The sequence below is a fragment of the Hipposideros armiger genome, unplaced genomic scaffold, assembly GCF_001890085.2.
Source record: "Hipposideros armiger isolate ML-2016 unplaced genomic scaffold, ASM189008v1 scaffold_439, whole genome shotgun sequence".
Lineage (NCBI taxonomy): Eukaryota > Metazoa > Chordata > Mammalia > Chiroptera > Hipposideridae > Hipposideros > Hipposideros armiger.
The window spans coordinates 1,250,098-1,276,717 of record NW_017731789.1 but is presented as its reverse complement, the minus strand read 5'-3'; the positions used below and the strand labels follow the sequence as shown (position 1 = coordinate 1,276,717).

Here is a 26,620-nt window from a genome sequence, read left to right as displayed (position 1 = left end):
AAGAATTTGAAATGGAGGTAATAACACCCATACCTACTGGGATAGTCTGAGGATTAAATGAGATAAGGCCTATAAAATGGTTCACATACAGCGTGTAAGATCCACAGCAGGCACGTGGTAAAAAAAAAAAAAAAAAGCTTCTCTTACCTTCCCTCCCCAACCCAATCCTCATGCCTATACATGAAACACTACTTAAAAACTCCCCCAAAATACTTTTACACACTAGGGATACAACTAAAAAATTCAATTTAAGTCAGGAACTAATTTATGAATGTATCACAGGAACATGCCATTAATACTATTCTAATGTTTTAGGGCATCCTCAGATGATCTCAGAAAGAGAGTAGAGATAACTATGATGGCTTACCAGTGCTCTTCTTGGATCTTCGTCAATGAGAGGACATTTATTACCAGGTAACTATATACCTGTCTTATATGTTATTCTACTTGCCAGTCATTTGTGGATTATACCCCAGCACTATGTCATTCTAAGCATGATATATGATCTACAAGATCAATACTATGAATCACCAGTTGAGACATTAAATAAGAAGTTGAATAAATATGTTCCTAAAGACTGCTGAACCATAGCTTTTTATGGAACAATCACTCACATTTCATAACATACTTCATTTTTACTGTTTCCCTTTTAACATTAGGTTATACAATTTATGGCCAACATCCACAGCTGTTTTCTTATACACAGCACATAGCATCTTATGTTGCTTTGGAAATAATAGAGTATGGATTTGAAAATTATAAGAGTAAAGATGAGAACTGAACCTCACTGAGCTTGAGCAGAAGCTAAGGAGGGGAAAAACAAAATGGTAAGGAGAAAAGAAGTGGCACTGGAACATGACTCATGTCTTACAAAGAAGAGAAACAAAGCCAAATAAATAAGAGAGGGAAGTAGATGTAAATGATTCAGGATTGAGAAATAAGAAAGCAGAAGGAACATATATGGTCAAAAATGGAATTAAAGCCACAGCTCGAGGGGAGCGAAAGTATAAGAGGTGGGAAGAAGACATAATGTAAAAGATAGTGGATTCATTTATTCATTCCTCAAATATTTACTAACTTCTCCCTGAGGACAGATACTCTTCTGGATCCTGAGCATTTAGCAATGAACCAAACAAGACCCCTACCGTCACAGGGCTGCCTCCTAATAAGGGAATATATAATAGTAGTCCCTTATCTAAAGTTTCACTTTCCAGTTTCAGTTCCCCACAGTCAACTGCAGTCTGAAAATATTAAATGGAATCTTCCAGAAATAAATAATTCATAAGTTTTAAATTGCATATCGTTCTAAGTAGCATGATGAAATCTCACCATCTCACTCTGCCCCACCTGAAACATGAATTACCCCTTTGTCCAGCATCTCCACGATGTGTAGGCTCCCTACCCATTAGTCACTTAGAGTTGTCTTGGCTACCAGATAGACTGTCATGGTATCACCGTGCCTGTGTTAAGTAACCCTTATTTTACTTAATAATGACCCCCAAAGAGCTAGAGTGCTAATGTTGGCAATTCAGATATGCCAAAGAGAATTCATAAGTGCTTCCTTTAAGTGTAAAGGTGAAATTTCTCGACTTAATAAGTGTAAAGGTGAAATTTCTCGACTTAATAAGTGTAAAGGTGAAATTTCTCAACTTAATAAGGAAAGAAAAATTTTTTTAATGTTGAGGTTGCTAAGATCTATGGTTAAGAACAAAAATTTTATCCATGAAATTGCCTAGTTTATAAATTGAACTTTATCATAGGTACATATGTATAGGAAAAAACCATAGCATATACAGGGTTCAGTACTAGCCACTGTTTCAAGCATCCACTGGGGTCTTGGAACATGTTTCCTGCAGATAAAGGGGACTGCTTTATAGTCAATATGTAAGATAAATGAGTTAGAACATACATCACCAGATGCTGAAAGGCATGAAGAATAAAAATAAAGCAGGAAAGGGAGTAATGAATACTGGGGGTGGAGAGCAGGAAGGTTATGATTTCATATAAGAGAGGCAGGGAAGTCCTCAGTGAGCTTTACATAAACACATAAAGGAAGTGAATGAGCAAGCTGTGCAGGTATCTGTCAGGAAACCTCCATGCAAAGGGGACAGCAAGTTTACAGCCCTGAGGCAGGTGCAAGCCTGTAAGGGTGAAGGAAGCCAGTGTGGGGAAGTGAAGTAGGAAAGACAGTAGGAGAAGGTGAGGTCAGAGACACATGGGGCCAGAACATGGAGGGTCTCATAGGCCACTGTGAGACTTTGTCTTCCCCACTTAGGTGATGAGAAGCCATTGAAGGATATTGTATACATGAGTAATTGGATCAGTCTGGCTGTTAAGAGCAGACTGAAGAGGAGACAAGAGTAGAATCAGGGAAACTATTGAGGAGCTGATAGTCCAGGGTAGAGATTATAGTGCCTTGGACTAAGGTGGCGGCAGTGGAGGAAGAAAAAAAGGGTCAGATTCTGGATCTATTTTGAAGGAAGAGACAATAGGATTTTCTAAAGGCTTAAATGTGGGGTGTGAGAGAGAGCGAATAATCAAGGATGGTTCCAAGGGTTGTGATCTAGGATGGAGTTAAAATTTTCTGATGTTATAAAGGCTGCAGGAGGAATGGGTTTGGGGTAAAAGATCAGGAGCTCAGTCCTGAATATGTTACATTTGAGATTGAATAAGATCACCAAGGAAATAAGTGTAAATAGAGAAGATTAAGGACCCAAGGTTATAAAAGAGTGAAATGAAGTAGGAAAAATTAGAAACAAGAAGGCATGGCAGGAGTATGTTGGGTGAAAAGTGGCAGAATAACTGTGGAGACTGAACAGAGAGGAATATTATCTATATAAATAAATGACATCACTTCAGGATGTCAGGGTAACTGAAGCATTGATGGAGATACAAGGCAAAGAGGAAAGTTGAGGAGATGGGACATTGAAATGAAAGACTGAGAAATTTATCTTTTAAATATTAAATACATCAAATATATGGTGATGGAAGAACTGACTCTGGGTGGTGAACACACAATGCAATATATAGATGATGTAGAATTGCACACTTGAAACCTATATAATTTTACTAACCAGTGTCATCTCAATAAATTTAATAAAAATTAAAAATATATATTAAGTACAGATGACTGACAATGAAGGTCAGAGAAGGTAGCGTTCATATAAAATAGAAGGTAAGAGGAACAGAAAGGTCTTAGAGATGGGTAAGAGAGATGGACATGGTAACAGGATGGGCATTGTTGAGAGTACCTAAAAGATGACAGTTTGAGAAGAGAAAAAGATAAAGGAACAGATGAGAAAAGGATGTGAGTAATCTGCAAGAGCAGCAGGAGGCTAAGGAGGTTCAAGGTAGATGGAGAACATGGGAGAGGTTGTGAATAAAAGGTAAGAGACTCCCAACAGAGTGACAAAAGGTGAAGAATGGAGTAAGAGCCCAGGACAGCCCCAAGAAGGTCCCCCTACCACATTCGCCTCCTCCCAGAGAAAATTACAGAAGCAAGAGAGGTGTCTCCACAGACACTAGCCCTGGGTCTACACCCGTGTTCCTTTTTGCCAATGTGCCTTCTGTGTGGTGTAAGTTTGCCCAGCCAGGAAAACAAATTTACCACACTAGAAGGGAAATTCAGAGAAGAAAAAGTAGAGTATAAGAGAAGAATGTACAAACCCCTGGACATAATTTCCTATTATTCAACTCTGCATGTCTCAGTTCAGCTCATGAAATCATGATTTTCATCTGCCCCCGCCAGTACATTCATAAACTACTCCAGGGGCCCACCTCTCAGGTTATAACCTCTGAGGTTACAACTATTGTCCCTTATTCTACTTCAGCTGTGACACAGCAGCTCTGCCTTCTGGATTCTGGAGGAAGTAAAGACATTTCTCACTTAAGCCTTTAAACTCACTCTCATGATCGGATTAAAATATACTCCTGACAGGCACGAGGTAACCTCAATCCACAGTCTCCTGTATGCAAACTCTGACACCCACATGAAGTAGGACCTCTCTTCCCCGACACAACCTCAAGACAAATGTCATAGGGAAATGAAGTAAATTATATTTTATATATTTATACTTTATATAATTGTAAAAACTGATAAAATATAGAAACATATAAATTTAAAGAATAAAGATTATCCATAACCTCACTACTGAGAAAAAAAAATACTCTAATTTTGTCATATTCCTTGTCTTCTAAGGATTCTATTTACCATATTTCAGATTATACTGTATCTTGTTTTACACACCTGGCATTATATTACAAATATTTTCACTTACCATTAAAAACGTCTTTCTAAAGATGATTTTAATGACATTGTAGCATTCAATGATATAGAAATGTCAAAATAGAATTTTGACCTTCAAGATGGCTCCAATGTTTTGAATACACAAATGCTAGTTCACAGAAGTAGAATTACTGGATCAAAGAGTATAAGTAAGTCTAGTGTTATTGCTACAAATTAGCTTTCTAAAAATGTTTGATGAGTTTCCCCTCTTGCCAATAGCTGAAGTCTCCTGGCTTGTCTTTATCATCCCATAGCAGATGCTTGATTTCCTGAGGTAGAATATAAATCCTTTGAGAGTAAGACCTAAGCATCTTTTTGCATCCTATTTCCCAAGGTGGGATACCTGGATGACTTTGGTATATGAGATGATTTTAGATGAAATATAGAAAATTGTTTTTTATTTGGACACTTATGGAAAGTATGAGAAAAATATAACTAGCAAAAGAAATCTTTGATTTTACAAACATTATTGTGCTCATGACAAATAAAAACTTACTTAAAAGAGGAGTCAATTACTTAATGTTTTACAAACATTGTGCTCATGACAAATAAAAACTTACTTAAAAGAGGAGAAAAATATTGACAACAGATATTTGGAGTTGGTCAAAATCATGAAAGTAATACACGAATAATTAGTTTGAATAGCATAGCCATACTTCTCAGCCAGAATGTATTAATCACTTTCCTACAAAATAGACTTAAAGTCAGCACTCTATAATATATTTTTACCTCTAAAACACTAAATGCTTTCTAATAATCAGTAATTTAAGAGGAGAAAGAAAACTAACCAAATTTGATAACTTATATGCCTTCCCATTTTACAATTGGCCTGCAGTAAAATATGTCACAATGAAACCACATATTTTTGGGAAGATATTTCCAAAGAAGGATCTGTGATTCTAGTGACACTTATTTTGTGTCATATTTTTAATTGACTGAATTGAGGACTTATAGTTTATGTTCTATAACCCAGAGCCCCTTTTGAGCCCTAATTAACTGGAACTCCAGATGGTAAAGTAAAATATTACAGCATTTATACAAACATATGACTTGATGATAGCATTTCTTAAAACATGGTCCATGGGTCACCTGTCTCCCAGTCAGATGCTTGTTAAAAATGCAGATTCTAGGCTCCACCCCAGAACTAATTAGGTGATTCTGATGCATACTGAACTCTTAAGAACCACAGCTGAGAGGAGGAATGGATTAAAGTTTGAGGACTTCTGACCACCTGAAATAATCAAAATTCCTGGAGCCCAGGGCAATCTTTACAAAATAGTGGCCAGAAATTATAATAATACCACTGACCACCTGTGATATCCAACATGTCACAAATCTGGCAAACACTTGCATTCATTTATTCACTTAACAAGTAGTTTTTCTCCACTAGGCATTTTATTCTAGTGAACAAGACAGAGTTACCAACTTATTAAGGGATTTTTATCTTTCTGAAAAGAAAATAATAGAAATTAATAGGAAAATAGAATCTGCTTAATGGAAATTTTGGTTTCAGCAAATATCATGAGAACTACATACGAATAATAAAATAAGAGATCTTAATATTAAGCACAGTAATCAATATAAGATGTATGTCTTACTACTGGATGAGAATTCTCTGAGTTTAGAAATGTCCTTGGGTGAAGGGTATTGGTATAAATTAGCTTCATGCTCAAATAACTAAGGTTCCACTTGCTGTTTCATTGCCTGGGGTCATCAGTACTCTATTGCTTCACACGGTAAATATTCTAAGTGAGCTGAGTTTTGGGGTTTTGTTTGTTTGGTTTTTTTTTTTTTAATGGTTCTATATAGCTGCTTTCATTTCAGGTCCTAAAACCAGGGCACTTTAGAGGTGAGTAAATGCCAACTTTGTGCTTGAAAAAAGTTCAAATCCAGCTTTAGAATGCAGATCAGATTTCACTCTCAGAAACTGTTAGACTTTTTCACCTAATTAGGGACCTAATGCAAACGCTTGCAGGCTGCAACTCTTCTAACAGCAGCCCACAAGGCACGTGTGCATTCCTGTCCTCAGTAAATAAGTTTAATTAGCATGAGGCAATACATTTTAGCAGAGAGTGCATTATTCCAAACAGTTTCTTTTTCAAGGGTGTTGGCCAGCACCTTTGCTGAAACAAAGGAACCAGCACCTGCACCTCTGAGCAGAAACCCAGCACAAAGAGCCTGTGTTCAGAGGCTGCTCCTACCTGGCCGGTAGAGCCAGAGGGCAATGTTTGCCCAGGTTCATGGCCAGGTTCTTCTCTTGAGCAAAGGAACTGGAGCGAACACTGCGTGCCCCAGCATGCCCTGCAGGGAGGTCTACAGAGGGCACTGCTCTCCCGAAGGCTGCTGGACTCCGCCTTTAACAAAGGATAAAGGAACCCTCCCTGACATATTTTTATGAGCCAGGATTCTAAAATAAGCCAGTGGTAAAATGTTTGAGACATGTTTAGGAGCGTCTTTCCTAAGAATGAGAAGCTTTTTCTATGTGGGGATTGTTTTTAAAAACTTATTTTAAAATTCCCATTATTCATGTTTGATGACAGTGAAAATAAAATAAATGTTTATTATGAAAAATTGGTATCACACCTATTTCTAGGTTAAAAAAAAGGTCAATAATTTACCTCCCAGATATGTGAAAAAAGGTCATTTATTAATCTTTCTTTATATCAGATATTTTTCAATGAGTGCATAATGTCAAAGGTTATTAAGCATATCAATGACTGTTATTCCTAATGTATTTACTCCACATTTACCTATTTTATCATTTCAGTCTGTTACAAAAACAGTATTATCTGCCCAAGATCCACTGAACATATTTCAATAGAAAGTCTGATTAAATCAAAATTCAAATACTCTAGAAATATATAAACTTATGGAGTTTACTTGACTGCCTGGGTATGTTAGCTACAGTGGTGAAAGATTTTTTTCCCTCTAAAAATAGGTCAGGATTTTATTTTCTATATTTTAGTCCCTAAACAAATAATTCCTGAGAGCGTACTATGCACCAGGGGCTGTACTAGAAGCTGTAGTGTGGAATTTTTGAACCAAAATATACAAGAGCACCCTCAAACTGCAGATCTCCAACTTAAACCTTCACACCAATCACCCGCAGAGCTTGTTAAACTAAAGCTTGCTGGACCCCCATTCCCAGAGTTTCTGATCAGGAGGTCTAGGTAGAAGTGTGCTTTTGCATGTCTAATAGATGCTTCTGGCCTGGGAACCACACTTTGGGGATCACCGGTATAAAGGCCTGATAACAAACTGAGGTAAGTGTTCAGGTGGAAAGTGACTGAGTTTTAGGCGAGAATAAGGATCTAGCCTAAGCAGGGGGTTCAGACATCTGAACAAAGAGGGAGCTAACAAGTTTAAGAGGGTGAGTGGGAGAGCATTCCTGACACCGGGAGCTTGCCCACAATCCTTATGGCCAGAGGGAGCACAGAGTTCCAGCAAGTGAAAGGTCCCCAGTGTGGCGGAGGCGCAGGACACAGGGAAAACCATCCCTTGAAAGGCAAAAGAGGAAGAGGGACCCAGCAGGACTTTACCTCCTGTGACAAGGAGTAGGAGTCTTATCCCAAGAGCACTGGGAAAAAGATTAAGGACTTAAGCAAAGCAGATGATATGTTCTATGTAGTCTATAGAAAATGTAAAGAATAGATGGAGGAAGTCCCTAAGAGAAACAAGGAAGTTGCTCAATGTATTTTTTTCAAATGTAAAGAGAAGCTATGGTAAGTTGTGGCAACATTACAGTAGAGCAGGGGAAGGGCCTGTGTGTCAGGAAAGCTCCCATCTTTAGCTCATACTCCCGTGGACGCCCGAGGAGCATGACCACCTGTAGTGTTTCAGACATGCCTAGTAACAATCCCAAGAGGCTGAAAGTCATATCAGTAAAATAACTGAAAGACTTCATTAGCAGAATAGACAGATCATTTCCCCATCCCAAAGGAACAAAGGGCCTCAGACTGTGAAGTCAAAGCAGTCATCTTGAACAAACACAAAATCCCCCAGCTGTTCATACACAAAGGGCGCTAGCTTACAACCAGCCTGCATCTGTTCCACTAATGACTGCTGTTGCATGGCACCACGGCATTTACTTTTCAACTGGCTTTAAAAAATAACTATAAGGAATGTATTAGAAAAACCTGAAATGAAAGTTTAACTCATGAAGAATGAGAAGCAAGGCCCCAATCTAAGTGAGGTACCAGCCTCATTGCTCCATTCCCTCATCCCTATACATAGTCCCACAGCAAATCCAATCAGCTCCACCTCCGAAATTCAGCCACGTTCACCATCTAGTCCAAACCACCATTATCTTGGACAACTTGCTTGTACAACTGCAGCAGTCTCATAACCGGGCTACCTGCTTCCATTCCATGTCCCTCAGCAGCCAGAAGGTCTCTTCACAGTGTAAGTCCCAGCATCTTGCTTGAATCCTTCAAAAGTTCATGTTGCAGAATCCCTACCATAAGGAGTCACTAAGGCCCAATGTGAGCTGTCCTGGAGGAACTTGACAACCTCGTCTTGAACCACTGCTTCCTTTTTTCTCTCCTTCGAACATTGCAGGCTCAGTCTTGCATACAGGATGTGGCACTTGCATCTCTTGCCTGGAAGGCTCTCCTTGAATTTTCACGTGGCTACTCCTTCCTATTAGTAAGGTCTCAGCTTGATATTGCAGGTCTCCTAAAACGTCCTCTTCAGTACACTGCATCACGTGATCCTGTTTTAGTGTCCTCATGTAAAATAATCCCTATGTAAAAATTAGTATATTTCTTTACTGGCTCTTTTGTTTTCTCCTGTCTTCTTACTCCAGAAAGTAAGTCCCATCACAACAGGGCCTCGCTGCTTGTATACATTGCAATACCCCCAGCATCTCTTATACTGTCTGTTACATAGTAATTCATCAATAAATTTTGGTTGTAAATAAGTGTGGGAGTAGCTAACCTCAAAGAACAAAACTGGGACCTGGGGATCTTGGTCAGATCCTGATTTCTAACAAGACATCTCCCAGGTGTTCAGACAATGTTCGGATAGAAGAATATCCTTAAATCCCATGATTAGGCAGAATAATGGCCTCGCAAAGATGTCTGCATCCTAATTCCCTGAACCTGTGAACATTTTACATTACATGGCAAAGAGAAATAAGGTTACAAATGGGACAAAAATTGCTAATTAGCTGAGATTAAAATAGGGAAATTATCCAGATGGGTCCACTGTATTCCCTAAGGGTCTCAAATGTGGGAGAGGAGCTATTTGAGAAGAGTTAGTGTCAGAGTTTTACTCATAAGAATGACTCAATGGCTATGGCTGGCTTTGAAGATGGACAAGGGAGCCAGAAGCCAAGGAATATGGGTAGACTCTGGAAACTGGAGACCCAAAGAACTGTAAACTATTAGATTTGTGGTGTTTAAAGCCACTAAGTTTGTAGTAATTTTTTACAGCAGCCGTAGGAAGCTAGAACAAATCTCCTCCCCAGGAATCTCTGAAGGAGCAATGTTCTTCGGCCCCTGAGTTCGGAATAGAGGGGGCGGAGTAGAAGTTTCAATAGGCCAGTTTTATGTAACTATTATAGTTTTCATTGGAATGACCACCTATTTCAACCTGTAATCTGGCAGCAGAAAGAGTTCCCTTCCCCTAAGAGAATTAATACCACATGATTCTCAGCACCCTAAGATCTAACAGAATGGATCTCAAAGTGTGGCCCCTGGACTAGCAGCATCAGAATTACCTGGGAACATGCTAGAATAGCAAATTCTCAGGACCTACCCCAGCCTTACTCAATCAGAAACTATAGGGGTGCCACTCAGAACCTGTAGTATTTCAACAAATCCTTCAGGTAATTCTGATGCTCGCTCCAGTTTCAGAACCACTGATCTCACATAAGCATATGTACCACTGCATTTCATGTTGCCCACACATATGGGGCACATGATTTTTCTGTAGCTTTTAAACACGATTTTCTTGGGCACTAAATGTGTATCTGTTCTCTCCAAAACAATCTGCTACAAGAAACAAATTATTTCATCAAAGTGGAGGTAGTTTCATGTCCCTACTTTGGACTGAATAGAAATATAAAAATCGGTACTGAGTTGAAAATAGTGTTAGGGCTGTGAACCAGAGACTGTACTTCTCTGTGTTTCAGGTGAAAAAAGGAGATTATGGAGCATGCACTCCCCTTATTCCTTCTTCCCTGTTTACAAGCTGCTTGGTCTGCTCCTAGGAAGTCAACTGCATGTGATAACAGAAACCAAGGTCTAATATGGAAGCAGCTCACTGCAGCCGCCAACTGGAATATTAGGCTGTGAATTTTTTAAAAACCTTTTTCATAAAAGTCTTTAGAAGCCAGACCATAGAGGAAAGGGGAATAGGTAAAGTGTCTTCCCTCATCTGAGGTTGTTGGAAAACAAGCTAGTGTATTCAAATATAAAATACTGATATATACCCTTATAAAGGGATTCTCTTAAAAATCGGTTATGAGATCGAGAACACATTCCTGTTTCCTTCAGAAACACTAGCGCTTTAATAAAGATGCAATCCTCCTTTGCCTCTCCCATTTTATCCCCTTTTCCATGTCTTATCAACACCTGGTGGCAGTGTTCTGAGTAGCTAAAACCTCTCTCTTAAACAGTGGAGTTTTCATAATCAAGAAAACATTTTGGGTGCTTTCTTTGTTTTGTATCTTCGACTATCCATCACTTCAAGTTTCTTCTTAATATTGTGAAATTATTCTTTAATATTTAATCCTTTTGCTCTTGTCTGAGTTCTAAGAATTGAAAGCCTGAGAAAAACTGACAGTTCTACCCACTAATGGCCCCAGGGCCATATTTTACAGGGGTAATCTTGACAGGATGAATGGCCCAGAAAATATGAAAGTTACAATGGCCAAAAGCAGCCAGAGGGTAGCTATGCAGTGGAGGTGAGACAGGTCTGGTTATACTACCTTATTGATTAGATTTCTAATGAATCTTATGAAAGTCTCAGATCCTTTTTATTATTGGTAGGCAACACTCAAGAGGGAGTCTTAGCATAGAATGGCTTCGAAACAAAACAAACAAATCACAGGCACTGCCATCCCCATCAACAGCAATCATTAATGATACTTTGGCAGAATTGCTGGAAATGTTAGAAATCCTTCCTTTTCAAAATGGGTAGCCCCTGCAAAGGAAGTCAGGAGGAGTCAGACAAATTTGGAGCACCCTGATAATTTAGCGTTTGCATTTTTACTTCAATCAAGATAGTCGTCCTCTTCTCAACTTGTCAGTTTTCGAACTGTGGCACTCAATCCCATCATTTGCAATGGAAATATGAAGAACCTACTTTGCTAGCTGGGACAGGTCTCCATGCAAAGGTTGAAAGTCCCTCTTTCCTCATCATTTGATCCAGGAGATGAGGCCACAGGCAAAAATGACCTCAGGCTGTGGCCGCTTCTGGAAGAGGGGCTGCAGAAATTTGCAGTTTTCATTCCAGGATTCAAGTTGACAGTAACGAAGGATAAAGTGGAGTAAGAGAAATCTGTTACTGCTTGCAGACCTCAGGAACATGGAATGATGGTTTGTCTCGGCAAATGATAAAGCTCTGCTTATTCTCTGTTCTCATATTTCCTGGTTCCACCTATTCTGGAACATACAGGGGCATATATTATGTTTTTATGAAAGTACAATTATGAAAACATTATGAACCTATTATGCACTTATTATATAGAATTGGGAAGTATAGGAACTACAACACAAAATGAAAAAATCACAACCTTAATTCCCAGCAATGATCCCTTTGTTACCTTTACATGTTTAATTCATAGTTATTTTCTTAAAACATACATTAAGTTTTAAATTGTTTTTCAAACCTAACAAAATTGTTAATCTCTTACTAGAATTTAACATTATGAACAAAATCAGTGAGAGGGGGACAGAGAGGGACTAAATGTATAAGAGAACAAGTTTGCAGTTTTATTCTGCCTTAATTTTTCATCTCTTTGAAGGGACTCTTTCAAATGTTTTAGGTTCCTACTCTTATGGCAACACAGACAGCGGAATGTTGTTCCTAATGCTGCTGTCAAAATGCAGTTCAGTGGCTGCCTGATTTGGAGCCTAAATATTTTTCAGCAAGTCTCCATGAGGCAGAAGTAACACATTCAGGAAGCACAGCCATGGTATTTTGTGGCTACTTTGGGTTGTATTTTCCTCTGAAGTTTATTTTGTGTTGTGCAGCAGTCTTTGAAGTTTGTGTTGGGTTACAGCATACAACAGTATTTCTGGCTTGCCTTTAATGAATCCAAATGGTAAGAATCTCTTAGTAAAGAGTGGGACAGCGTTTTTTGGTTTCCAGGAAAAGGATAGGATATCCACTTAATTATGCCATAAATCATTACTAAAACAAGAAAGAGAACTCCTATTACAACTGATATCTGACATCCATTTAATCTATGAATGCAGGACATAACTCACCTCCACCCATCATACTGTCCAATGTGCATGCATATTACAGTTTTATAAAATCAAATAAAGAGTGTTTTTTCCAGCCAGCCAAATAGCATGATAAGATTGAGGAACTCATTTTTTGCTAAGTCTGTTATTTATGGCAAATATCAGAATGTGGGTAATTCCCATCTGCTGAGCAGCTGCAATTCAGATCATAAAGTGCAAAGTACATTAAGCATTTTACAGTTCACTAGATTCACTATTACTCATTAAAACTGAGCTGGGAGCCTTAAAGGAACAGGCGCCCTAGGCTCCCCTCTGCACCTTTCCCCTCTACCTATCACCCTCGTGTTAAGCCTCTTGCTGGAAAGCATTCTTCCAGGAGCCATAATGAATAATTCTGGGAGTCTGTCCATCAGTGTCTATCAGGACCCTCTTTCTGCACTGCCAGTGCACAGTGCCAGCTTCTGTCCTGGAGAAGGTGATGATGCTGTGTTCATGTAGTTAGCAGTCTGCTTTATATGGAAGTTTGCCGTTCCTTAGTTTTGTAAAAATACTATCCAGATTATATACTGTGTGATGATGTTTTCTTAAAAATCCTGCTCTTAGAAAATCAATTTCTTATGTATTACACATAAAATGAACAAGCTGTTTCAGCCTTGTTTCTACTTCATGGGTACCCCTGCAGCTTCTAGACATTACAGATTTGTAAATTGAGAATATTAGGTATGGAATCCATTTCTTATCTCCCAATTTATAGCTTTGTCAGGGCAATTGAACAGTTGCTAAGCAGTCTTGGCTGGGTGAGAAACTCTTTGGCTGAGAGACAAGAGTGTGCTGATGCTCTTTTCCCCTTTTTTTGGGGGGGGGCAGGTGGAGAGGTCCACGTGTAACATTTAAATGTACCCAAAAACCCTGTTACAATTATTGACAAGTCAGTGTATATTAAATTAGCGTTCTTTTTTCTGACTAGGGACAACCCAAATAACACTTTAGTGATTACATTTGGATCTCCTAAACCATATAATCCCTATGCTTATTTTAGATCCCTTCTAGATGTTAGATCCTTCAATATATGTGGGACATTTGATCACCTCTCCATGGAATATAGCTTGCTCCTACTACTCTACTCTAGTACCGTTGCAACAGTCCCACTCATCTTGCTATACCTTGCTCTGTCCTGAAATCTGTTTTCTATAAACTCCCTAGTGGCCCTCACTATCATCATGTCTTTCTCTTTTTTTGTTTAATTAAGTTTATTGGGTGACAATGGTTAGTAAAGTTACATAGGTTTCAAGTGTACAATTCTATAATACATTATCTATATATCACATTGTGTGCTCACCACCCAGAGTCAGTTCTCCTTCCATCACCATATATTTGACCCCCTTTACCCTCGTCTACCATTCATTATGTCTTTCTCTTGCCTAGAACCTTCAGTAACTGCCCCTTGCCTGCAGGGTGAATTCTAAACTTCTCAAAATGGTTCACGAGGTTCCTGTCTGCTTTTTCAGCTCATTGCTCTCCCCTCTCCATTTTACATGTTGTATTTTTAGAATCCCAACTCTTTGGCCTCCACAAAAAGTATAGAAAGACCTACATGTCCTGTGAATGTTGTGAATGCTGGTAAGCATCTCACATTCTTCAGCTTTAATGCTTACCATCCAAAGTTTGCTATAGGATGCATCTACTAAAAGCTCTCACACACCCTCATAATATGACTGAGGCCTCTTAATTATGCTCACACAGCAAATGTAAGAATGAATGACTATTAGTAAAGGTCATCTGTTAGAGGACATAATTTGAATCAGTTAGCAGATGTTCAATTTGACAATAAATCTTCAGCTCCTTGTGCAGCTAATACCAGTAATTCAAGTTAGAATGTTACAGGCTACATTTTATTCCCAAAGTTGTTTCATCAGGTGCATAAACAAATCATCTTCAAAAGTTCCTCTGGTAAGATAGATACAATTAAAATGTGATGACGTTTTAATATTTGGAATGCATTCACCATTGCTATAGTTGTTTACCTAACTTCTTTTGTTTGGTTGGTATTTTTGTTGTTTAAATTTTTTTAATTATTTTTTTTACTTACATTTGACATACAATACTATATTACTTTCCAGCATACAACATAATGCTAAAACATTTACATAACTTACAAAGTGATCACCCAACTAGTGCAGTACCCACCTGACACTATGCATAGTTATTACCATATTATTGACTATATTCCCTGTGCTATACTTTACATCCCCATGACTATTTTGTAATTGCCAATTTGTTGTTCACCTAACTTCTGAATTTTCTTTATTAATTCTCACTTTATTGCACTATTAGCTTACCTAATTTTATCTCAATGCTACTTTAATGAGCTCTACTCTTCTTCCATACTACAGTATCCTTTAAAGTACCATTAATAGTCAGAAAGATCCTGCCTGTGGTGGAAAAAAAAAATGGAAGCCCTCTGTGGTATTCAGTTACCATGTGTTATGCATGGTTGATATGTTGGCCGACTTTCTCTATAAAGGACCAGATAATACATATTTTAGGCTTTGTGAGCCATATGGCTTTTGTCACAGCTACTCAGTTCTGCAGCTATAGCAGGAAAGCAGGCATGGACAATAAGCAAACAAATTAGTGTGGCTATATTCCAATAAAACTTTATTTACAAAAAACAGATGGTCTGGGACCAGAGTTTGCCAACTCCATTGGTCGTTTGGAGGCTTATTTCTGTGGAGGAAAATTTAGTCAAGTTTTGTTCAGTTACAGAAACATTTTTCAAGTAGCTTGTTCCCAAGGAATAATCTTTCTAATTATATATGGTCCTGAGGTATATACTTTGAAGGATACTTGTACCATACCTTATTGTGCAGTTTTAGCAGAAACAGAAGCTGAGGGAATACGATTATGTAAAACTTCATTCGCTTTAATAACAACTCTCGCAGATCAGCATATCAGGAGCTGTATCCCAAGTGAACCAGAAATTTCAGTAGCTGTCCTGGCATTCAATAATGAGAGCAATAAAAGTGTTTATGCTCTTTACAGATACTATAATTTTAAAGACATATCCCATAGCAATGATACTGAGAATGGAAATATTCATTAACACTAAAATTCTAACATAACTCAGTTGCGAAATGGAACAACGGCATGCAGGAATTCCGTAGCATTTTTTTATGTGGTGATTATGCAGAGTGTATTGATCCTTGAAAATGTACATGTGAAAAGTCACAAGTGAGAAAAGTCAAATGGAAAAAATATGTTTACAGGGTCTCAAATATGTAAAAATTAGTATACATTAATTCTGCCATTCAGTATTCAATAAGTATTTAACTATGACCAAGTCTCTGCTCTAAGCACTGGAAAGAAGACAGCAATGAATAAAATAGATCAAAATTCCTGCCCTCATGGAGCCAGTACTCTTATGGGAGGGAGCCAGAAATTGAGGACTAAAGAGATTTGGTAATTTAATATCATGAGATTTCTCCCCCATAAAACTGCATACACACACACACACACACACACACACACAGGATGCCCAAAAATAATACTCAATATATATTTATAACAAAAGATGAATACAAGTCATTTGACTTCTGCAGTTATAAGAGGTGCTCAAAGTGGTTACCATCAGCATAATTTTAATACAGTTTTTCCTTTTAAAAATGTGTATACATTTTTTTGGCACCCTCTGTGTGTGTGTGTGTGTGTGCATGTGCACACATGTGTGTATATAATATGTACTATACCATATATTTAGATAAAGATATCGATATAGAATAGATATATACAAAAGTTTTTCCCTCGTTCAATATGTTTTGTTTTGTTAGAAATAAAAATTCCTTTGATCACTTCACTCAACCACTATTTGTTGAGTTCTTCCTATGTGTCATGTCCTCTTCTAGGCACATGGAATATAGTGTGAACGCAACAAACACACCTATTCTCATGGCACTACTGTCTAGTGGGAGAGACAGATTATAAGATAATATAAAACTATATATTCTTAAGAATATATATTACAACACATAAGAAGATATAATATATTTTTTAAGAATATTAGTAAAATATATATATAAGGTTAGATGGTGACTAAGGGGCAGATGTAATAATGAAAATGAGATATGAATGCTGAGAGAAGGCCAACTTCCAGATTGGGAGGTCAAGAAAGACTCCTTGAGAAGATGACTTTTGAGTAAATATTTTTAAAAAAACGAATGTGCTAATAGTGTGATGGTATGGGGGGAGAAACATTCTGGGCAGAGGGATCAGCAAGTATAAAGACCCTGAGGTGAGAATGTGCCTGGATTGTCCAAGGTACATCAAGGTAGCCAGTGGTTGGAGGACAGTGAATGAAGGAGAGAGAAGTAGGAAATGAGATTAAAGGTGTAACAGCAGACCACATCACATCCAGCCTTTGAAATCTTTGAAAGGATATTAACATTCATTCTAATAATGAAACGATATTGGAGGGTTTTTAACAAAAGAGAACTGTGATCAGGTATGCATTAAAATACTCCTGCTGTTAAGAATAGACAGTAGATACAGGGAGGCTTTTAGGAGACTGTTGCAGTAATCCAGGTTGAGACAATAGCTTAGACAAACAAAGTAAGATAAGCATTTTGAACTGTGGCATCCAGAGGAAAGGATGGAGGTATATCAGGAGACAGTGTTCCCCCTGCCAGAGCCCACCTGCCAAAGAGGAGGGGATATTCAGGAATCTCTCCCTAAACCCTTGCTCTGTTTCCAGTGGTAAGGACAATGTAGGACACATTCTAAGTGCTTGACTTAGGTTGCTTAAATATCGCAGAACAAAAAAAGAATATGTAAGCAAATTTCTATCTCCTGGCTGCCTCTTGCTACAGAACACTCTTCTCACTTTTGTCCTCATTTTCGCTTCTTTGGTTATTTACTTATGAATTAGCATGTTTAATGTTCATTGATGTCTGAAGAAAGCTTCAGTTTTCAATGACCTACCTGAAGTTAAAATGACAGAACAGTAAAGATTCCATTGAATCATTTTTTCTATCTCATATTTTTATAAACTGAAAGCACTATTATTGCCTTTATCATTAAAGAGCCTAAGACTGATTGTAACTGTAATTTTTTTTTTAGGGAACAACTTAATTCTTTATTGAAGACCTATAACATTTCTTATGGGAACCAGGAAAATCTGCATATTGTATATGGACAGGTAAGTCCATCAAAGAAATGCAATATAGTTAATTCACAGAAAAAATTCCATGAAGTACACAGGAGTCAGGATGAGTTAGGGGTTCATAAGCCAGCAACATAAATGGTCTCAGAGAAACAGGCAAATCTTTACACTTGAGCATCATCTTTTTAAAAAGTATAACACAAAATCTCAGTCCTGGAACACCTGTGACTTTCTAAGCATTTTGGGGAGGATAAAAAAGCATTTAAAAATAATATACTTCAATAATATACTTGCTTTCTACTTTAAAGACAGTGTATTAGTATCTTTTAAACAGCAATTCCACTAGAAATCTATCCTGATATTTTCTTATAAATGCACCAGGTTGCATTTAGAAGGAGATTCACATTGATACCATTTGTAATGGCAAACATCTGAAGATATCTTCAGTCTCTGCCAATGGAGATTGCTTGAATAAATCATGACATATCTGTAACATAGTTTGATTTGCTTGTTAAATTAACAAATGTTAAAGTGAATGTGGACTATGTCATAGTAACAACATATTTTAAAATGTTAAATGCAACTGGCAGGCTACTATACACACTGGCCTCAGATCGATCTTCCTTCCTTCCTTCCTTCCTTCCTTCCTTCCTCCCTCCCTCCTTCCCTCCCTTCCTTCCTTCCTTCATCCCTTCATCCCTTCATCCCTTCCTTCCTTTTTCTTTCTTTTCTTTCTTTCATTTGAATGCCTCATTCTCCATAGGTCTCTCCATTCAGTCTTGTATTCTAATAGAGCTCACTTCCCATCTTTACAGTATCTTTCTGGTCCCAAGGAACATCATAATTTTCTAATTTTCTGTTTTAAATCTGCAAATTTGATGGTACAGCATTGACTTTAGGCCACCATGATTTGGCTTAAACCTGCAGTTGGGACAAAAGGAAATTTACAAACTGCTCTGGCCTTTACTAGTGAGCTTAAATGATTTAGTTCAATTGAATATTTCAATTACTGTCCCAAATGTTATACAGCAGAATAACTAATCTCTTTATGAAAAATGGGTCAAATTTTAAATTATTTTCATATTATCCTATATCTTAGATCTCTAATATATGTAATTGTAAAAGTATAAAATTTAGGAAAAGATCAACACTTTAAGGAAATGATGATTCAATAGTTTCCATAAAATTCATGATGTTGAGAAATTTATTTTACTTAGGAAACTGTTTGAATTTTGATGTTATAAACACATAAGTTGAGGCACGTCCTTTCCAAATCTGTGAATCAGTACTCAATTTACAACACAAAAGTCATTTAATTGTTTAAATAAAGTCTCATCTTATATAATTTTTAAAAATTATATGAAGTAAAGTATACAGTGAGAATATCAAATAGCTTCGTCTTTCCATCTTTACTCACTGGTCAATAAAATAGAATTCGGTATTATCCAAATCTTCTGACTTAGTGACAATGATGGACACTGTAAAAGGGGGCATCCCATGGAGGATAACATGCAGCTTTCTTAACCTCTGATTAATTAAATAAGCAAATATTTATTGTCTACTATGTGCCACTCACTGTTCTAAAAACTGGAGATAAAGCAATGAAAAAACTAGACAGAATGCTCTGTCTTCATGTCGCTTACATTCTAGTAGTTGGGCAAGAAACAGAAGTAAAACGTATAGTATGTCAGAGGGTAATCAGCAAAGTGAGGAAGCAGCCTCAGGAACCTAAGTGAGATGGAAGAAGCAGAACATTTGACCAAAGACTCTGATATAAGGGAGCAAACTGCAGAAGTCTATGGGACCCGCCTTCTGGCAGAGACGGCAACCTGAATGAGGCTGGCTAGTGTAATGAGGTACAGTTCGAAGCCAGTGTGGCAGGAGCCTCATGAGAATGGGAGTTAGGGGACAGGAAAGCTACAGAGATAACTGGGAAGGGGAAGGCACCTTTCTCAGTGCATAGCGTCTTGCAAATCATTGTAAGGACTTTAGCTTGTACTTGGAATGAGATGGGTAGCCACTGGGGAGTTTTGACTGGAACAGTGACATTATCTAAAAGGACTCATTTTAAAAAGTATCTCTCTAACTACTGGGAATATATGAAGGGGCAAGAGAAGAATGAGATAGACCAGAAAGAAACTATTAGAATAACCTAGGCTAACAATGACGGTGACGAGGACCAGAATCATAGTAGTGGATGTGGCAAATGTGGCCACATTAAGGATATATTTTTAATGTGGAGCTAATAGAATTTGCTAATGCGTTGGATGTTGAATATGAAAGAAAGACTAACAGTGACTATAAAATTCTTGGCCTGAGCAACTGGAAGGATGGTGGTGCTATTTACCAAGATGGCGAAGACTGAGAAAGGAAAATATTTATGGAAGAATTATCAAGAGTTAGTTAGGAACAGATTAAGTTTGATGTCAAGTAAGAGTTCGACAACTGAAGTTCAGGGGGGAGGTTTGGGCTGGAGATATAAATTTGGGAGCTTTTCATTTATGGATGGTATCTAAGAATCCTTAAGATCATCAAGGATATTGGTGTAAATCCAGAAGAGAAGAGGCCTAAGGATCAGGACAATAAAATTAAATAAGTGTAAATAAGCCTTCCGGGATAATTAGTTAATCTCTAAAGAGATGTTTTCTGAAATTAGAAAATATTCTGATATTCCTTACATGACAAAACATAGCATTGTGTGATAATAGTTGGAATATTTCTTATTGAAGGCAAGAATTAGATATCCTCAGAAGAGCAGTTATTCTTTGAATTTTTGATATAAGGGATTAATTAAAGTATAACTAGTCAATTGAAGGATGCTATACATCAATAATTGAAAGATAGTATCTGCATCATGTACTGATATTTCAAAGAACAAATTATTTTTGGCTGTTTAAAACAACTGATTGGTAACCTGACTTCTCAGTCATCTGAAACGTGAACTCAAAAGTGGGAAAAAGAGCAAACTTTGTTTTGGAGTGGCTCCAAAGTAGGATAAACATCTGCCGAAGAAATAATAAGCAATAATACTTATTGAGCATGTATTAAATACCAGGTCCTATGAATTAGGGACTATTATGATGTTCATTCTTTAGAAGAAGCAGCCCAGGTTTAAATGGGTTCAGTCACTTGTCCAAGGTCACACAGTAGCAGAGCCAGGGTTCAAACACAGGTCTCTCTGATTCCAGAGTCTGTAATATTTATTACACTCTCAAATTAGAATTGAGTCATTTATGTTTTTTAATAATTTATTTTTCATAATAACAGCAGTTATTAGATGATTGGAATAGGACTCTTTTTAGTTTCTATACTTTCCAAATTGTCTATAATGATAACACATTGCTTTAATAACAAAAAGTTTTATATATATGAGAGAAAAATACATTAGAAAATAAGTTATATGGGAATGTGCTTTGGTATTAATATTCACATTCACTGAATAAATGTTCAATTGATGTTTGCTAATTTTTCTTTGTTTGCATGGAGTTTCCTTCTTTTGTTATAATATTCCCAGTTTAAAAGAAAGTATTCAAATGTTACTGATTTTTTTCAAGACTATAATTTCTGTTTTACACTTTACACTAGTTTTACATACATTATTTCACTTGTTCTGCATAATAACTTTGTGAGTTAATTTTTTGCTGTGCAGAAATGTGGGAAGAGCCACTAAATCTCTCAACAGCTGTTCTTCTGATTTCTAACTTAGTAGTTTTTAATTCTACTTTAATTTTAAGTTAAAGTGAATTAGAAAATTAAACTTCCACTTAAGAATTATAGAGTTCAGAAAGCATTTTTAACATATTGTGTGTTTTGATGAGCTTGTCATTACCATTATGACTTACTTCACTGGTTGTAGCTGTTGTCAAAACTAAAAGAAAGTTTCAAAAATAGAATGAAAATATAGGTAAATTGAAAAGCCAAATAATTCTACCTGGGAATTTATTTTTTTATCTATTAAGATGTCTTACATACTTAATTTCTACACCTTCAGTTAAAATATTTACCTTCTGTAAATAAGACAAAACCAATGTTTGAGGTGATTGCTTTCTTCTCTAGACTGAAGATGGGAAACCAATTGTTGAAGGAATGCTGGACATTTTCTGGGGAGTAAAACGGCCTATACAGCTGAAAATACAAGATGAGAAGCAAATCCCTTCTTTTACTGTACTGAAGTCACCAGATGTCTTTTCCAAAGGGTAATTAAGGTCTTTTGTGTTTTCAGTTCTTTACAAGATGATCTTCATATTTACATTTATTTGTATGCACTCTTAAAGATGGGAGCTCTATTAAATGCTTATATACAATCTCAATGAATCCCTCAGCAACTATATGAAGTAGGTATTCAGAAACCAGGGCTCTGAAAGGTTAGGTAATTTATGTAAGAACCCCAATTACCATATAGTGGAACTGGACCAAACCTCATATCTACAAGGTCCAGAGCCCATGCTCTTGACTTTTCTGCTGTATTGCTTCTCTCCTGGAAGACTGCATTTCTTCATTGGAAAAGACAAAATGTAAAGGCAAAATTTCAATAGCCCTGGCCTTGTCATCAAAAAAAGGAGATAAAATTTGAATTTCTCTTCTTGGAACAAAGGGCTCTTCCTGCTTTCTGAACACTTAATTATGTTCCACTTGATTGTCGTAATCCTGTTCAGCAGGGTACAGCAAAGTGTATTTGAACCTCAATAAATGTACAAAACAGTTCTCTGTGTGGGTGTTTGCAACTGTACCTTGAATATATAAGTTGGCTGATTTTTCAGTACCCTTTACAATTTTTAGAAAAACTAATAAATATTCCCAGAAGCAGTCATATGCATATTTTTTTTCTGTTTTCATCCTCCCTCTCTCCCTTCCTCTCTTCCTTGTTTAATCCTTGAGTTTCCAACTCATGTCCCTTTTATGTATGCATAAAGGTTACCAAGCCTTCTCTTCACCCATCCTCCCATCCAAACTATAATAGATGGGCTGGAATTCTAGCAGAGGAGAGGATGGAGAGAGGGCTGCCAGGACCGTTTCCATAATCTGATCTTTGGCCATAACCCAGAAATCGCTTTGGGGGAAGCTCTGCTTTTCTTTTGGAGAAAACACGGAACCCTTGCTATGATTGTCACCTTGCCAATCTTTCTCAGACATGATGCTCCAACAATTCTGAACAGGTTGTAATTCCTTATGCATCCTGTGCAGCTTAGCTTATTACTTTCCTGACCCTCTGCCTGGAAGTCTACCTGCTTCTCAACACCCATTTACCTGACTCTCTTCTACCAAAACTTTAAGATTCAAACCAGGTAACACGCCCTCCAGAAAGCCTTTTCTGACCCCTCAGTCTGTACTAGATGCACTGACAGCTTTTCTACATCACTTTCAGAGCATGCCATTAATTGCATGTTTAGGCACTTATCTCCTCTTCTAGCCTGCAAGCTCCCCAAGGGTAAGGAGCATGCCTTCTTCATCTTTGCTATCCCAGTGCCCAGCAGTGTGCTTGGCACAAGAAGAGGCACAGAATATAGTATCTAATGAAGCCCCTAGAAGCCTGGTAGTTAAATTACCTCTGCTCTTTTGTGAGAACTGTCTCTCCATCTACCACTTCTGACTAATCTCCCACCCGAGCTAAGGAATGCAAATTGGCCAAGGGTCCAGGACTTCTGGAAGAGTGGAAGTGAGACCACAGGCTTAGGCAGCTTGATGAAGCCTTGCATCCCTCACCTTCAGGTACTAGAGATTCTAAACGAGAAGGAGCATCATTTAAAAGGAGAAATTGCTCATGGGCCCAGCTTTTGGAAAACTGTATAAGATATGATTTGGTAAAATTATCTGTCACTTTTCATATTACCTAAGAACTCATTTCAAAGTTCTCTGAGCCGCCACCTCCTTTTGATGCATTTTAATTATTTGATTTATGAAAACTTGATAAGTGTGGAACATAATGGGAAGATGTCAAGGAGATATAGTAAAGTGTGTGTATTCTAACAATAAGCCATTGTTATTTTGAATGGCTACCCCAAGATTTTTTTATATTTTTATTTCTCAAATTAAAATTTAAGACACTTGTTCCTAGAAATCCCGAACAAGGCAATAATGATGCCTCTTCACATACTATGGCCGAATAATATCCTCACGAAGTACCTCCCATGGACTCTATTTGCATTTTTCATTGTTTCTCAGAATATTTCTGTGAATCAAATAGGAATTACCTCCTTTAGTTTATAGTTGAGAAAGAATTCCCTAGAAAATGGTGCTTGCCATTTACCATAGAAACAAGACTTAGGGGAGAATGTCTGAGGGCACTGTTGCAGTGCATCAGATCTTTCTGGTGGGAAGAATTGTCAGAAAAAAGATCCCACTCCCCTAAATTGTGTATAGAAATGGACTATTCCCTCACTCTGTCAAATGTCTCTCATATTCCCTTTCTCCTACTGGGTTTCTATGGGCAGAACTTAACATTTGCTCTCACAGGATCATAGATTTGATATATCAGAGGATGGACGTGGAGTAAAAGAAGTGGAATTTTTTATTCAGCTGCAAGAAGGGCTGCTATCTTGTGTCTCTCACGTCATCCTTTGAGAGAATCATCAGTTTGTAAGGCTAGCTTGTCTTAATTATCTTTGAAGTGAGTCACACTAAGTCAGCTTAATGGGAGTGGTAGAAGTTTAAAAATAAATCAGTTTGTTTGAGCTGTGATCACTTGTTATCCTTTATGGATTCAATTCTATGGGCAGTACATTGATCTCTCATATCTGGTCCAACTATTTTCTTTTGAAAATTTTTCATTTTAAAAAAACAGCTTTATTGAGGTTATTTATTTATTTATTTATTTATTTTTGCCCCAGTTTTCATTTCTGTTTTTAATGTCTTTCCAAAGTCAGCTTTGGCACATTTTTGACAAGTCATGGAAGAATGAAATAAAGAGCAGAAACTGGACAGGTGTACATTTAAATAATACCAATAGTGTTTCTTCTTTCTTACAATATGGGTAGAGAAATGTTCTCACTCCATTTGTTTATCAAATTTCTACCTCCTTTTTCTTTTGCAACTCATTAGAAAACCTCCCCATGGTTTAAATTTGCTAATGATATACATCCTGAAGCTTGGTCAGAGTAATGCAAATAGTTTTGTGCTAGGACAAGTTGAACAATTTGATATTATATAAAGCTCTAACCAGTTTTCTTTGGAACACTCTGGGTAACTGCCCTCAAGTTTAGTCATGTGCACAGCTGTATGCAGTGATATTTCAAATGATGCAAAATTGGTGTAGTCTCCTAAGATAGTAGAGAGGAAAAGGGGCTAAACACTTCATATATTGAGCCATGTTGGTCTCTCTATCTTTGCATGACACCACTAAGCTGTAAGAAAGTGAGGACAGTGTCAAGTCTGCCGGAGTTTCTAATAATTTATAGTACATCACTGGTCTGGCCTTCTTGGGCATTCTCGTCTCCCCCGTACCAAATAGCATCAGGTTGCTTTGCCTTTTCAGTTTCTGCTTTTCTTTGGTATTCTGTCTTTCCCATTGCTAACTCTCTTTCTATGATAATCATATCTGCCTCCTTTTGTTTATTAATCTTCTATACATTGGAGAAAATGCATAATTTCATCTACCATAAAAATAACTAGATCCTGAGTTAGGGCCTAAAACTTCTCCTTTTAGTTAAACTTATTACCTATAGTGTTTGGACATTATGATATTAGTTTTGACTTGCTATATTCCAGATAGTAGAGTTTACTGGGAAATTAGTTAACAATATATTAGGATTGCCTTACCTCTTTCTTAAGGCTATTGTGAGGCTCAAGCAAAGTAAAAGTTTTTAAAAGAATTCAAAAGAATTCAAAGATCAACAGAAAAAAGGACCATGGTTATTCATATTCACCACCATTAGTATTAATAAACATTTTTTTGTTGCCACAGGAGTTAATGCCACAAATTCCCTATGAATATTCTTTTGGTCATAAGGAAACAGACATTATGGAAAAGACTCTTAGCAGGACTAAGACTGTTCCTATCAATAATAGTATCCTTCAACCTAAAGTTATCCAGGAATATCTTAGATCCCTTATGGTTCTTGGCCTATCATGAAGTAGATACAGATGATGGTGACCATGATGAGGATGACAGTGAAGATGAGATCATGATAATTTTTAACACATGTTGAGTGCTTACTATATGTTGGGCACTGTTTTAAGAATTTTACACAAATTAACTCAATCTTCTCAACAACCTTATCCTAACTCATGCTGTTATCTCCATTTTAAATAAGGAATACTAAGGCATAGAGAAGATAAATAACTTGTCTAAGGCCAGATAAACAAAATAAAGTATTGGCACAAGTTGTAAAAACAAGCAGTTGTACAGTTTTATTTATCCTGGGCATTAGAATGCATTGAAAATATTAGTATCCTATATAAACCATAATTTTCTAGAAAAGAAGTTTTCATACACTTTCCTCCTTTGTAAATTGCATTCTTCATAATAGTCAAGAGCCTTAAAGATAGGCATTCTATCTCACTAATTTGGAGCCCACTACCTAATAATGCTTTGAATACAACAGGAACTCAGTGCATGTTGGCAGAATGAACACTTGTATCTGAACTCTCTTAAGAGCATTTTAAGATCTCTGTATAACAATGGATTATGTTGGTTTCTACTAATTCCGCTTACACATATGTTTTACAGGTTCTATATAACCTTGGGTTTCAGTGTGTAACTGAATTATTGTGTCAAGGTACGCTCAAAATAAGGATGTATCCTTATCATAGTATAAATATGATTTTAAT

General features: G+C 37.1%; 1 protein-coding gene across 3 annotated transcripts in view; it reads left to right on the top strand.

Annotated features, from left to right (window-relative positions):
* The window catches only part of RASSF6 (Ras association domain family member 6), a 54,372-nt gene that overhangs the window by 10,406 nt on the left and 17,346 nt on the right, over positions 1-26,620 (top strand). For all 3 annotated transcript variants that reach the window (XM_019665303.1, XM_019665306.1, XM_019665304.1), the window contains exons 2-4: positions 316-414; positions 17,812-17,890; positions 21,911-22,050. In XM_019665303.1, the coding sequence (XP_019520848.1) occupies positions 316-414; positions 17,812-17,890; positions 21,911-22,050 (318 nt within the window). The remainder of the gene's footprint in view (positions 1-315; positions 415-17,811; positions 17,891-21,910; positions 22,051-26,620) is intronic.